This window comes from Lissotriton vulgaris, chromosome 1_1 (assembly GCF_964263255.1).
Source record: "Lissotriton vulgaris chromosome 1_1, aLisVul1.2, whole genome shotgun sequence".
Lineage (NCBI taxonomy): Eukaryota > Metazoa > Chordata > Amphibia > Caudata > Salamandridae > Lissotriton > Lissotriton vulgaris.
Window position 1 is genome coordinate 1,074,820,643 of NC_141685.1, and position 13,242 is coordinate 1,074,833,884.

At 44.0% G+C, this 13,242-nt stretch overlaps 1 protein-coding gene across 4 annotated transcripts in view; it reads right to left on the reverse strand.

The window, feature by feature from the left end:
- Positions 1-13,242, reverse strand: part of TMEM184B (transmembrane protein 184B) — a 376,027-nt gene that overhangs the window by 162,834 nt on the left and 199,951 nt on the right. For all 4 annotated transcript variants that reach the window (XM_086963308.1, XM_086963312.1, XM_086963295.1 and 1 more), the window contains exon 3: positions 9,476-9,641. In XM_086963308.1, coding sequence (XP_086819434.1) covers positions 9,476-9,641 — 166 coding nt within the window. The remainder of the gene's footprint in view (positions 1-9,475; positions 9,642-13,242) is intronic.

The following is a 13,242-nucleotide window of genomic DNA, read 5'->3' on the forward strand; positions in this document are numbered from 1 at the left end:
GGAAGCCAGGGCAGACACCTTTGCCTTTGCCAATGAGGAAGCCACAAGAATATACGCCCTAATTCAAGACGACATAACTCAAGCTTCAACCACCAGGAGCAAGGAACAGAACATAAAACAACTTTTATACCTATCAAAACGCAGGATAAACCAGAAATTACATGCAAACACCCTAGTGAAATATCATAAAAACCAGCGAATACCCCGAGGCCTACGAATTGCTTTGAAGCCTTCATTGTGCAAAAATTCTAAATCTTTTCAAGATCGTTGGTACGCTATACTCAACAAGTGCAGCCTTGACTTGATACTTTTAATCATCGAGGAACTATCTCAAATATTACTTGACCTAGAAAAGGAAATATCAGAGACAACAGAGGAACTCAGTAAAACCATGACAACTGAAGAACTAGATACCTTCTTGAACGACATCAAACAACAATTGGAAAAACACTCCAATGAAATTAATGAACGTAAATTGAGGAAGTTTCGCCGTGACACCACGGACTACAAACTAGGGGAGGTATACACCTGGGCAGAGGTGTATGCCCAAAAAAGAAGGAATCGCCCCTACACCCAAAACACGGAAACATCATCATCGGATAGTGACATATCCAATCGTTACAAAAGACCAGGAGCACCACCCAAACAAACAACCACAAGTGAACAGACACCAAGTACATCAAACTCCTCACTCACCACCGATTTTTTAGAACAGGTCGTAGAACCAGACGATCCAGGAGGAGCAAAACCAAAATCAGGACCACCTCAAACAAGAAGCACAACTCAACCGAAGAAGGACCTCAAAAAGAGAACGAACCTCAACTAGTCATCAATATATCTGACTATACCTTTTCCTCACGTGAGATTAAACTACTTCAGAAGGGAACTTCTTTCGTACCAACGACCAGAACTGATCTCTTAGAATTAGAAATCAGCACATTCAAATTGATTAGAAAGCTAACATTACGACACTTCTTTACCAACATAGTACCATCATTGGGAGACAATGAACCCGACCCACTTATGGGTTTAAGAACTACCAGCTCGTTCCAAGCTCCTCAAAGTCATAAAACCATCGACCTATTTGAACAAATGGTGAAAAAAGACCTGCAAACCATCAATTTCAAGAAAAGTCCTTTTAAAAATATCACACAAAAGGACCGTGATATACTCAAAAAAATCGCAAGCAACGATGACATAATATGCACTAAAGCAGATAAGGGCGGCGCACTAGTCGTTATGAATTCTTCAATGTATCATCAAAAAATTCATGATCACCTATCTGACGACACTACGTATTCACAACTGGCTGGAAATCCAACCACACAATTCATGAGGATACTACAAGAAATAGTCAACAAAGCACAAACAGCGGGTGTTATCAACCAAAAAACTAAGAACTTTTTATTGAAATCACACCCCAAAAGCCCCCGAATATATGCTGTACCAAAAATTCATAAAGACTTGATGAACCCCCCGATCAGACCCATTGTGTCAACGTGTGGTAGCATACACCAACCAGTAGGTCAATACTTAGACCGACATCTCCAACCGATTGTCCAGTCAATGGCTAGTTATATTCGCGACACTACTGACTTTTTGAGAAGACTACAAGACATTCAAATAGACCCCAACGAACAATTATGGCTGTGCACAGCTGATGTCAGCTCACTATACACTTCTATCCCTCATCATGAAGGTATAGAAGCCATGGAACAAGCCATCATGAAACTGGAGATAGATGAATCCTTGAAATTATTCTTGATGGAATTAACTTTATTCACGCTTTACCATAGCTACTTCACCTACAATGACAATTGGTTCTTGCAACTAGTGGGCACCAGCATGGGTAATTCAGCTGCCCCAGTATACGCGAATATTTTCATGGGCGAGTTTGAGGACAACAACATTTGGCAGAATCAGTTGTGGAAAAACCACTTAAAGATGTATGTACGCTATATAGACGATTTGTTTATCCTATGGAAAGGTTCACGTGCTAACCTGGAACTAGCACTGACCACTCTAAACTCAGTTAATCAACGCATTCAGCTTACTTGGACCATTGACTTAAACACTATAACCTTTTTGGATGTCCGCATCACCATAAAAGACCACCAAATTACGACAGATATCTTCAGAAAATCTACTGACCGCAACAATATGTTGCACTATTCAAGTTTCCATCAGCCATCTCTAAAAAATCACCTACCCAAATCTCAACTGTTGAGAGTTAAAAGAATCACCTCGGACCCAACTGTCTTGGAAAACAGAATGGATGAAATGATCAACCGCTTCAGAGCGAGAGAATACCCTGATGATCTCTTAGAAAAAACTAAAAATGAAGTCAATAAATTGTCCAGACAGGAACTTCTACTACCTACAAACAAGAAAAAAGAAAACGACCGGATGGTCGTTGTTTCTAAATATTCCAATGCCAGCTTCAAGTATAAAAGGATCGTCTTAAGACATTGGCCAATGTTACAATTAGAGACAGACTTTAACAACATGTTTGAAGCCAAACCCATATTTGCCCACACAAGGGGTAAAAACCTGGGTGAAATTCTCAAACAACCTACAGAACAAATTGTGATCCATAAAGGTACCAGACCATGCAATAACTGCAATAATTGTCATAATGTAATTACAGGCAACAAACTATCACATCCTATGAAAGGTTACAACATCAACTTGAAAGTCACGGCTACATGTGACTCTACCAACCTAATTTACCTACTCAAATGCCCGTGTGGGAAGGTGTACGTGGGCAAAACGGAGCGCAAGCTAAAAACCCGTGTCAACGAACACAAATCGAATATTCGAACTAAAAATCTTAAATCATCCATAGCGTCACATTTTTTGGACTCCAATCACACCATAGCCCAACTGAAATTCATGGCACTGGAAATCGTCCATAAATTGGAAGGAAGAGACAATAATAGGGCACTGCTACAGAGAGAAAACTTCTGGATTTATAAATTAAATTCGATCAAGCCCTTCGGCTTAAATGAACGGATCGAATTTTCGTGTTATTTGTAACAGTATTAACTGTATATCTGCACCACGAGGGTGCTTCTGTTCTGATCCTATATCCACAGTGTGGTTTCAACATAGACGTTTGTCAATTTACCCGTTTTACCAAATTTAGTCTTGTTATACATTTTTACTCATAACACTGTCTAAGTCCATCTTATTGTGTACTTTATTGTTCCACATCAACAACGTTGTTTATCCAGTCCGCTTTCTTTTTCCTTCAGTCGCGATCACATGTCCCAGCACTAACCACTCACGATCATTTATTTACTTTCACCGCATTTCCGGACTAACACGCCGATCTGCGGTCAGCGCTTTCAGAAACGCTGTGAACCTTGCCAGAAAAGTAAGTCTTGTACGCCGTTTTTAAACTTATCGCATTGCTTGTATAAGCACGCTTTCCACCTTTGGTGAATGGTTTCACTTTCTCCGCATTTAGTCGTATTTCAAGTCACCGGTGAACCACGTTGTTTTAATGCTCTGTCAAGCCCACCCGGTAACTACCACCATTGGTCACTTTCAGATTAAACATCGTGTATCTGGCACAGTTCACACGGAACCGGTGTTTCTTTCACGTCACTTGGTGAATATCTTGAACTAAGGTCTATCTTTATTATTTTCATTTTTTGACAAACAATTATCACCACGTGACAGATATGTTCGTCTTTTGTTTGTATAGGCTCCCCGATGAAGGGCTGTCAGCCCGAAATGCATTGGAGCAGCAATATTAATATGGAATGTGAATATTAATAAGCATTTTGGCAATGGATATATCTTTTGAAGTGCAAATCATCTTTTGAAATGAAAATCATCAAAAAAACTGAAAAATGAAAAAATAAACTCAGTTTGGCCATAGAGCCATGAACTGGTCTGAAGACTGCTTTTACTGTAAAGTAACTGTCCTACTAAGCCTTACTGGCCCCTTGACTTGCTCCCTGCTGAGATTTCACAATGGTTCTATTAAACTGGCAATGTTTAAATATGTCTAGACTTATTTAAACATTGAAACAGCAATCAAATACACGATTGCCAAACATACTATTCTGGTCAGGCAGGCCTTACTAACATGTAAAAGTATTCACAGTGTGATTATTAGAAAAGTGGGGTTAGAGGTTTTGAAGAATATTAGGAGTCCCTTCCCTTTTGACATCTTCTCCCAGCCAGGATATAAATGACAAAAGAGGTTAATGATGGCCCATTAAATTTGTTCTGCTGAAAACAAAGCACTGTTATTGAAGAAACCTGTGCTAGACAATAAGTGCCTTGGCAGTTAGTAGTGGGAAACAGGAATTATTTTTCTTATAATCAATACTTGTTAGCATGCTGCTGTGTCAGTGATCAACAGCACTGCAGGCACAGTAAGAATTAAGAAAACTCCAAGGATTCAGGTTTGGGAGGAGAAAGTCAAGATGTCAGGAAAAAAGTGGATATAATTAGGCTAAGGTACAGGCGCAGAGAAGGAGCCAAATTATAGGACCTGAGTTTTAGAGGAGTTCAACAAGACAAACCTAGGGGCTATCCCATGTCGGATGGAAGCGAGGCATTCGGACAAGTGACTGAAGGTGGGGTGAGATGGTAAGAAAAGAGATCTAGAAGTCATTGATGTAAAGATGGTTTAAAAAAAGAAGGAACAAATGTCTCCAATGGAGGTAGTGTTTATGGAGAAGAGGACTCATCATTGAGGAATGGAGCATGTGAGAAGTTGGCCTGATATGCAGTGCTCACTATTCTAGTGATCACTATGTATCAGTCCAAACATCCCTTATTGATGATTGGTTGTAAGTCAACCGTAGACCAGCTATCCTAGTAGCATGGACAAGAGCAGTCTTTAGGCTAGACTCTAGAGGGAGTGTTAAGCCAGCTGTTATATCATCACATATACCTCTTGAACACCAAGTGAAAGGACACCACACAAGTTGTTATGAAAACAAAAGTATATTTATTTAGAACACAACAGCCCTGGACTCTTTATGAGGACAGGGCGCTAAGCACAATACAAAGCTCTTATGAAAATACTGAAAGTCACACAATTTACACAAATGCCCGAGGGGCACGAAAAACCATATACTCTAAAAGTGGAATGCAAAATTACTAGCAGGTAAGTACTAATCTAATAGGCTTTAGGATCGCTAGGACTAGACTACTGAACCTTCAGATTACTAGCAGGAGGCCTAGGGAGATCGGGTGCAGAGTGTGCACTCTCACGCGGGATGCGGGACAAAGTCTATGGATGCTAGATTTCGTAAAGTTAGTGTTATCGGACGAATCCGACTAGGTAGAGCTGAAACGAAAAAGGATCTGGACCTTTGGATAGTTAAGCTATGCTGGAGCACCGAAATGCTCAGGTTACCTAGCCCAGCGGCTGCGGCTGCATAGGTCTGGAAAGACGTCGGGAATCCTCGTTGCAGTCTATGGAGCCTGAAAGAAGAAGTTGCTGGCAGGCGACCAGTGAAGATTGTTCGGTGGATCCAAGCCTGGATCGAAGATGGAGGATACCTGTAAGCAGAGGGGACCAAGTTCTGAATCACTAGCCAGTGATTAGATGGGCACCAGGATGGCACCGGATGGAGTCACCTCGACCAGGTGAGTGGGCGACGCTGGGCTCTGCAGTCTCTCGGACCAGGAGGCGTTGTCGGTGACCAGGATGGAGGTGCGAACTGTCCCACGAAGGTATCTGCTGTCGACGTCGCTGGACCCAGGATTGGGGCAACAAGTCTTGGCAAATGCAAGCCCACGCGGTGGACTTAAAATGGCGTCTGGAGTGGACCAGGAGGGTCCGGGGTGCTCCTCTGTTGGAGGGGAGCAAGGGCCAGTCTGGAGCAACCAGACCAGCGGTGTAATCGTCGTGGTGCATCGTCAGGAGGGCCACAAGCCAGCAGGCAAGTAGCCGGACAACGCGGTGAGCAGCAAAGAGCAGAAGGGCCCCACGCAGATCTGGTGGATGCTGGGGGGCTGGACTTCGGTGCTGGAGCTGCTCAGGGTTAGGGCTTCTCGAACCCCAAAGCACTCACTCGAGGATCCCTCAGCGGTCGTGCTGGATAAGCGTCGTGCAGTTCTGAAGATGGCCGGCCCCTCGAGGTCTCGTCACACCCACGGATCTCAGCTGGGCTGATGATGTAGGTAGAGGTCAGAGGTGTCAGGGAAGCCGTGTCTCGTCGTGCTGGTCGGTCGGATTCCTGAGGAAGGACGTGCAGCAAACCGCAGTGTTCTTAGTTGGTGCCCGCAGATGCAGGGTGACTACTCCTTAGTCACAAGGGAGAAATCTTAGGAAGAAGTCTTGAGTTCCTTTCGTAGAAAGTAGTTTCAGGATTCAAAGATGATCTAATTTGGAAGGGCCCCCACTCCCTCCTTTATACTAAAGAAAGGGGCTGGTACGGGACTAGGTCCTGCCCATGGGTGGGACCAGGAAGGGGGGTGGTTACACCCCTCTCCCATGCCGGACTTTCCCCAGCTCAGGGGCTGGTGTGCCCCTGGAACTGGTTCTAGCCGGCCTATGCGTAGTGAGCACCGGGGTGCCACTTGCAGTCACCTTCCTATTCAGCCCTGCCTACTCAGGATACACAAAACCCTGTCTGGGATGGTGCTAGCATCGCCCCTGACAGGAAACCCTTTCTCCAAGCTCTCCTCGCTGGAAGGACTCCCAGCAGCAGGAGGTCAGACTTGTGTCTGTGGTGGCAGCATTCATTTTGTGATGCTGAGGCTCGAGTTAACTTTAACCGGGGTTCACAGTTACATACATGTCGTGTCCCTCTAGAAGGGTGGAATGCTAACCCCGTCGCCAGAATTGGCGAGGGGTTAGTATTCCAATTCGTATGACACCTTACTCGACATGTTTTGATAAAGCGATACCAGAGTTGGCATATAACCGCGAGGATTATAATGCACTTAAGAGTATATGGTATGCGTTATCATGGAACAGCTATTTGGACTTGGTTCCGCAAGCTGCAAACGGGCTCAGCTCATGCCAGAGCACCATCTCACATGATTCCAAGCACTCTGCCTTCAGGATTGTTAAGGCCTGCTATAGGAGTGACTGATAGGAATCTATGTGTCCATTTTAGGGTTAGATATAGGTATACTATTTCTAAAGCCAAGAGTGATTACACCACCTTGCCCCAGCTGTCGTGCAGCCAGTTGTGTCAGATTTAGATGGCCAGCCAGGGGTGGCATAATACATGCTGCAGCCCCTGGTAGGCCCTGGGTACACCTATGCCCTGAGTTACAGGGTCTGATAAGGTGGCCCAGTACCAATTGGTTAATGCACCGAAGGTACATGGAATCCATTTAACATAGAGAGCAGTAGGCCTGGGGTCCTGATTGGCAGGGTCCCAGGCCAACTATTTCAGAAACCAGCTAAAACACAGGGCAAAAAGTTGGGGGCAACCATAGTCAGGATCTACCTTACTACAGAGCACTTGAAGCCTGAAGCTACTGAGAAAAAGCCACTGAGAAGCAGCCATCTAATAGAAAGCAATATTAGAGAAAGGTCCTTGATACCAATGGCATTAAGGGAAGGAAGCAATGCAAGGTGATCTGCCCTGTCAAACACTTCCTATGGAACAAAGGGAGAGTATACAGGACATACGTAAAGAAAGAACATAACGTTGCCAATATGAGAAAAAGTGGATTTAGTTGAAGGAAGATATTTAAGACTAGTTGTAAGGGGTTAAGACGGTGGTGAGAAGAGATAAAGGTAGTACCTCGATTGAAAACAATGAGCACCACCTTGAGATAAAAACAAAGTCTATGAGCATCTTTATGAGGTCATCCCGCAGAACCACCATAATATCAACAGTGGATAAGTTGCAGAATTGTAGGGTGAAATGGGCACCTTCAAAAGGCAGTCCATGGATATCCTCTAACAATATTTGGCACTAGAATCCTGATGGTAACTTTTGGAACTGACCAGCCAATCAGTTTCAGTTTCTGAATTACAACCATACATAAAGTCACCTACCATAGCATTTGGTGGTGCAAGCTCCCTATGCTTGTGGTATGTCCTCCTGACTCTACCCATTCCTCCCACTTGACATTTCAGGCTCAGCGAGGAGACAAACTGCAAAACTCTCCTGTCGCAGCTGCGGAGCTCCTGCTATATTTTATCATAATTCACCATCTCAACTTTCCTCTTCCATTCATTAAAGAAAAAGGTAGGCCCAAACAACCATTATAAAGAAAAAAAACAACATATAAGTTTATTTTTTCTATTGGGCGTTTAGGCTTACATTACGGTTATGTGAAAAAAGGAAGTGTGAGGCTTAGAGCTGCACAGCACAATAAGGAAAGCAAACTCATGAGGAAAAATCCAGCTAAGGAAAAGGAAGGGGATCAACAGTCTTCCTGCCCTTACGTCAAGGAAATAACAGCTGTTAGGATCCCAACTATTGGCCACTGTCTAAGACTCAGGCCCATAACTGCAGGCAGACTAACAGCCATCAGTATCCCTTAGGTGACAGCAACAACACTTAGAAAGGCACCTCATGAGATGATAAACTGCAGCACAGAGTGTGGAGGGTGATAGGACCACATGAAGGAAACAGTTTGCAAACGAATGCACTCCCACTGAGTGGTTCACCCAAAAAATAAAATAATTTGTAGCTACCGAAACGCGAGCAGTGGAAGGACACAAGTACTTCTGCCATGCCCTGAGGGAGGGTCAAACAGAAGAAAAGGATGTTCAACCAGCATATGCTGATCAAAAATATGCAAACAAATAAATGTGACAGTGAAGTCCACCAATGGTAAACAATAGGGTGGCCTAAGCCAACTGCAAGCTAAGAAAATGTCTTGCAAGCGACTGCACATGTGCTGTCACAGACAGACTTAAAAGGCACAGTGTAAACAGCTTATGTTCATTTGTTTTAGTCTTACAGAAAGATCACACAGTATACTTTAAGTGCCTATACTCAGAGCCCTGATGCCTAATCACAGTGCCCCACAAGCATCACGATTAACATCCTCAAAAAATGCCCCACACATTTTTCAGACAATCTGCCATACCAACGTGGAGACCCCTTGCTCAATCCATATAAATTAAACCTCTTTCCTTCTGAACGGTCAATCGTTGTGTAGCTACACATGTTATCCCTTGTTCCATTTCCCAAAGAACTGGCAACACAACCGCAAAGTGGACATTCATATCGGCCTTTAAACCTGAGAGATCGAATGCAGGAGCAGGGAATCTGATCTCATTGTTTTCTTCCAAGTAGGTTTGATGTTCACTGGTTTAACAATCACACTGCTGTGGAGATGACAGGGCACAGTACTTCTATCTGCATGTCTCACAACAAATAGCCACACAAATGATTCTTCCAAATGGATTACAAGCCATTTCAGTGTGCGCTTTACTTGAACATTTGCTAAGCCAGTGAAGAGGAACACACAGAACCCATGCGACACTCCTTCCCAGTTAATGTAGACATCTCCCAAAGATTAATACACTCACCCTCATAGCAGTCCCGAACAGTGTCAAAGTAGACGTAGTACTGGTCATTGGTAAAAAAGAGTAGACTTAGCCAGGAGTCAAAGGCATAGATGGGCACAATGAAGAGGATGCGCACAATATATCGCTGTTCATTGGGGCAGGTGTAAGAACGTAAGTGCATGTAGATCTGTGGAGAGAGTAAAAAGAATGTGTCAAACATGAAAAGAGAGACAGAAAAAATGAGATTATCAATCTCAACATACCCCACTGACACACATAGGATCACCTGGACAGAGAAAACACTTATCACAAAGTTACGTAATTGCAGTGAAAAGGAAACCTGAAGGGTGGGGTTGTATTGGGTCTGGGAGAGTTTTATTTCAAGCCTGATGTGTGACCTGCCATTATCCAATCATACTTGTATTTTTATATGACACTTTACAATTAACTACAGCCTTCCGACATCCTATTCACCCACTCTCTGAAAGCAAAGCCCAGGTTGCGGTCGGACAAAGGTCAAGAATAGACACTCAACATGCCAACGCCACGGTAGCAGCCTTAGCCCAGGCAGAATGAGCCCCAAGTCCTTCTGAGACCACTTCTTGGCCAGTGAAGAGCAGGCCTTAATGCAGAAGATTTTTCACTGTGACAGTCCTTTTCTGCACTGCAGTGCCTTCCTTTTCTCTGGAGAATCCTACAAAAAGTTGATTGTCCTCCAGATGGTCTTTTGAGCTATCAATATAAAAACAAAGATCTCCTGGGATCCCCTCAATGGAGTCTCTTTTCTTTCAGCTGATGACATGGAGCAAAGAACGATGAGAGGGTGACAAGATTGCCCAATGTGAAACGGAATCACGACTTTCGTCAAAAAAACTGCCCTGGGACAAACATGGGCGACGCTAGGTCTCATGGTAGCCAAACGGAACGTGGCGCAGAAATGGGGAGCCATAGAACTGCCCTCGTTGGATGATTGAAAAGGCGGGGTGGGTGGAGTGTTTTTTAGATCACATTTTGATTGCCGGGGGAGGGAAAGGGGAAGATGAGAATTTATGTTTAGAATGCTTTATATTTAATGTGACCTTGAAAGCTATACATGCGGCTTGTCTTTCCGATGATTGTTATACCAATAAAAACATTTTCAAAAAAGACTGCCCTGATCTTCAACACCAGCTTGTCTAGGACATAGATGCTGTAGGGTGGCTCTAGAGATAGAGCCTGGAGCTCAGTCATGTGAACGAATGAGAAAGAAAATGCTACTTACCAGTATGCATCTGTTCTTGGCATGTAGAGCTGCAGAGTTGCACACTATGCATAGATTGCCACCTAGTGTTGGGCCCGGATGTTTGCAGTTTATTCTGTAGAAAAGTCTTTGGAAGTCACAGGATAGGTGACTCCTCCTTTGGATGATACTGCGCATGGTCATCGGCTCCATCCCCAGATTGTTTTTCGCCATTAGGGAAGTGATGGAGCTGTATAAGAGATAGTGATGTCCATGTGATATGTATCTAATTAAGATAATACTGCAACAGATAAAGGTAGCCGGGGAGGCGGGTGGGCGTGTGCAACTCTGCAGCTCTACATGCCAAGAACAGATGAATACTGGTAAGTAGCAATTTCCGTTCGAGGCATATGAGCTGCAGATTGCACACTATGCATAGATTACATAGCAGTTCCCACACTTAGCGGCGACCACCCGTATCTGTTGCAGTGGTTTGAAACAGAGTTTTTAGTACAGCCTGGCCCACAGTGGCTTGCTGTTTAGTTTGCACATCTACACAGTAATGTTTTGTGAATGTGTGCGGTGTAGCCCATGTGGCTGCTTTGCATATGTCATCTAGGGGAATGTTCCCTAAGAATGCCATTGAAGCCCCTATTTTCCTGGTAGAATGGGCTTTTTTGCGGGATTGTTAATGTGCGTTTAGCTTTTTGATAGCATATTTGTATGCATTTAACAATCCACCTAGCGATCCCCGACTTTGAAATGGGATTGCCTTTATGTGGGGGTGAGAAAGAAACAAAAAGTTGTTTTGTCTTACGAAAGGGTTGTATTCTTTCAATGTAGTACAGTAATGCTCTCTTGACATCTAAAGTGTGTAGAGCTCTTTCTGCGACTGAGGCTGCGAGAAAAACACTGGCAGTTCAACAGATTGATTTAGATGAAAAGGGGAAATGACTTTTGGATTAGTGCGAAGAACCACTCTGTTATGATGCATTTGCAGAAAGGGTTCCTGAATGGTAAATGATTGTAGTTCACTAACCCTTCTGAGAGACGTAAGGCTACTAGGAAAGCTACTTTCCAGGTTAGAAATTGCAATTCGCATTTATGTAATGGTTCGAAGGGAGGTCCCATTAACCTTGTGAGAACTACATTTAGATTCCACACTGGTGCGGGTGGTGTTCTGGGAGGAATTATTCTTTTGAGTCCTTCCATGAACGCTTTAATAGCTGGCACTCTAAAAAGAGATAGATGTGGTCTATTTTGCAAGTATGCTGCAAAAGCTGCAAGGTGTAACCTGATAGACGTGTAGGCTAAGTTACACTTTTGAAGATGCAGTAAACATCCAATGATGTGTTGAGTAGACACATCTAGAGGATCAATTTGGTTGTTTTGGCAGTATATGACAAACCTTTTCCACTTAGCAGCGTAACATGCTCTAGTGGTGGGGCGTCTAGCTTCTTTGATAACGTTCATACAGTCTGGGGGAAGGTTGAGGTAACCAAACTATGACCTCAGGAGCCAGATCGCTACGTTGACCTGAGCTGGGTCCGGGTACCTGATCTCTCCACGGTTCTGCGTTAATAGGCGTGGAGATAGGTTTAGTTTTTGGTGTGGTACTACAGACAATTGCAACAGTGTGGTGTACCACGGATGTCTGGCCCAAGTTGGAGCGATCAGGATGAGCGTTAGGGAATGTTGCTGTAGTTTGTGCACCACTAATGGAATTAGTGGAAGAGCAGTAAAAACGTACGCAAATAGTTTTGACCAGTTCATCCATATCGCATTGCCTTTGGACAATGGGTGTGGGTATCTGGCGGCAAAGTTTTGGCATTTTGCGTTTGAGGGTGGCAAAGAGGTCTATTTGAGGTTGTCCCCACATTTGAAAGAACGGATGAAGAACTTGTGGATGAAGTTCCCATTCGTGGATTTGCGGAGTTTGTTGACTTACCAGATCTGCCATGGTGTTTTGTACTCCTGGGACGTGTTGGGCTAATAGGAAGATCTTTAGTGGTATAGCCCATCTCTAGATCTGCTGTGCTAACTGAGAGAGCTGCGAGAGAGTGTGTCCCTACCGGTTTGTTTATGTAGTACATAGCTGTCATATTGTCTGTGCGGACTAGGACAGCTTTGCCTGACACTTGAGTTTGAAAAGCTTTTAGGGCTAGAAACACAGCTAGTAACTCTAGGTGGTTGATGTGGAGTAGCTTTTGTTGCGGTGTCCACCTGCCTTGCGTGGTGTGATGCAGGAGGTGAGCTCCCCAGCCGGAGAGCGATGCGTCCGCTGTTAAGACTACTTGAGGAACTGGCTCTAGAAACGGTCGCCCTTTGGAAAGATTTTTGGTGTTCCACCATTGCAGAGAACGAGGAGTCCGACCGTCCACCAACACTAGCTCTGTTAGTTGACCTTGAGTCTGGTTCCATTGTCGTGCTAGGCACTCTTGAAGTGGACGCATTTGCAATCTCGCGTGAGCAACTATGAATATGCAAGATGCCATCATTCCTATGAGCTGCATGAACACTCAAGCTGGAAGGGAGTGTTGCGGCTTGAATTTTGTTAGAAGAGTCTGTA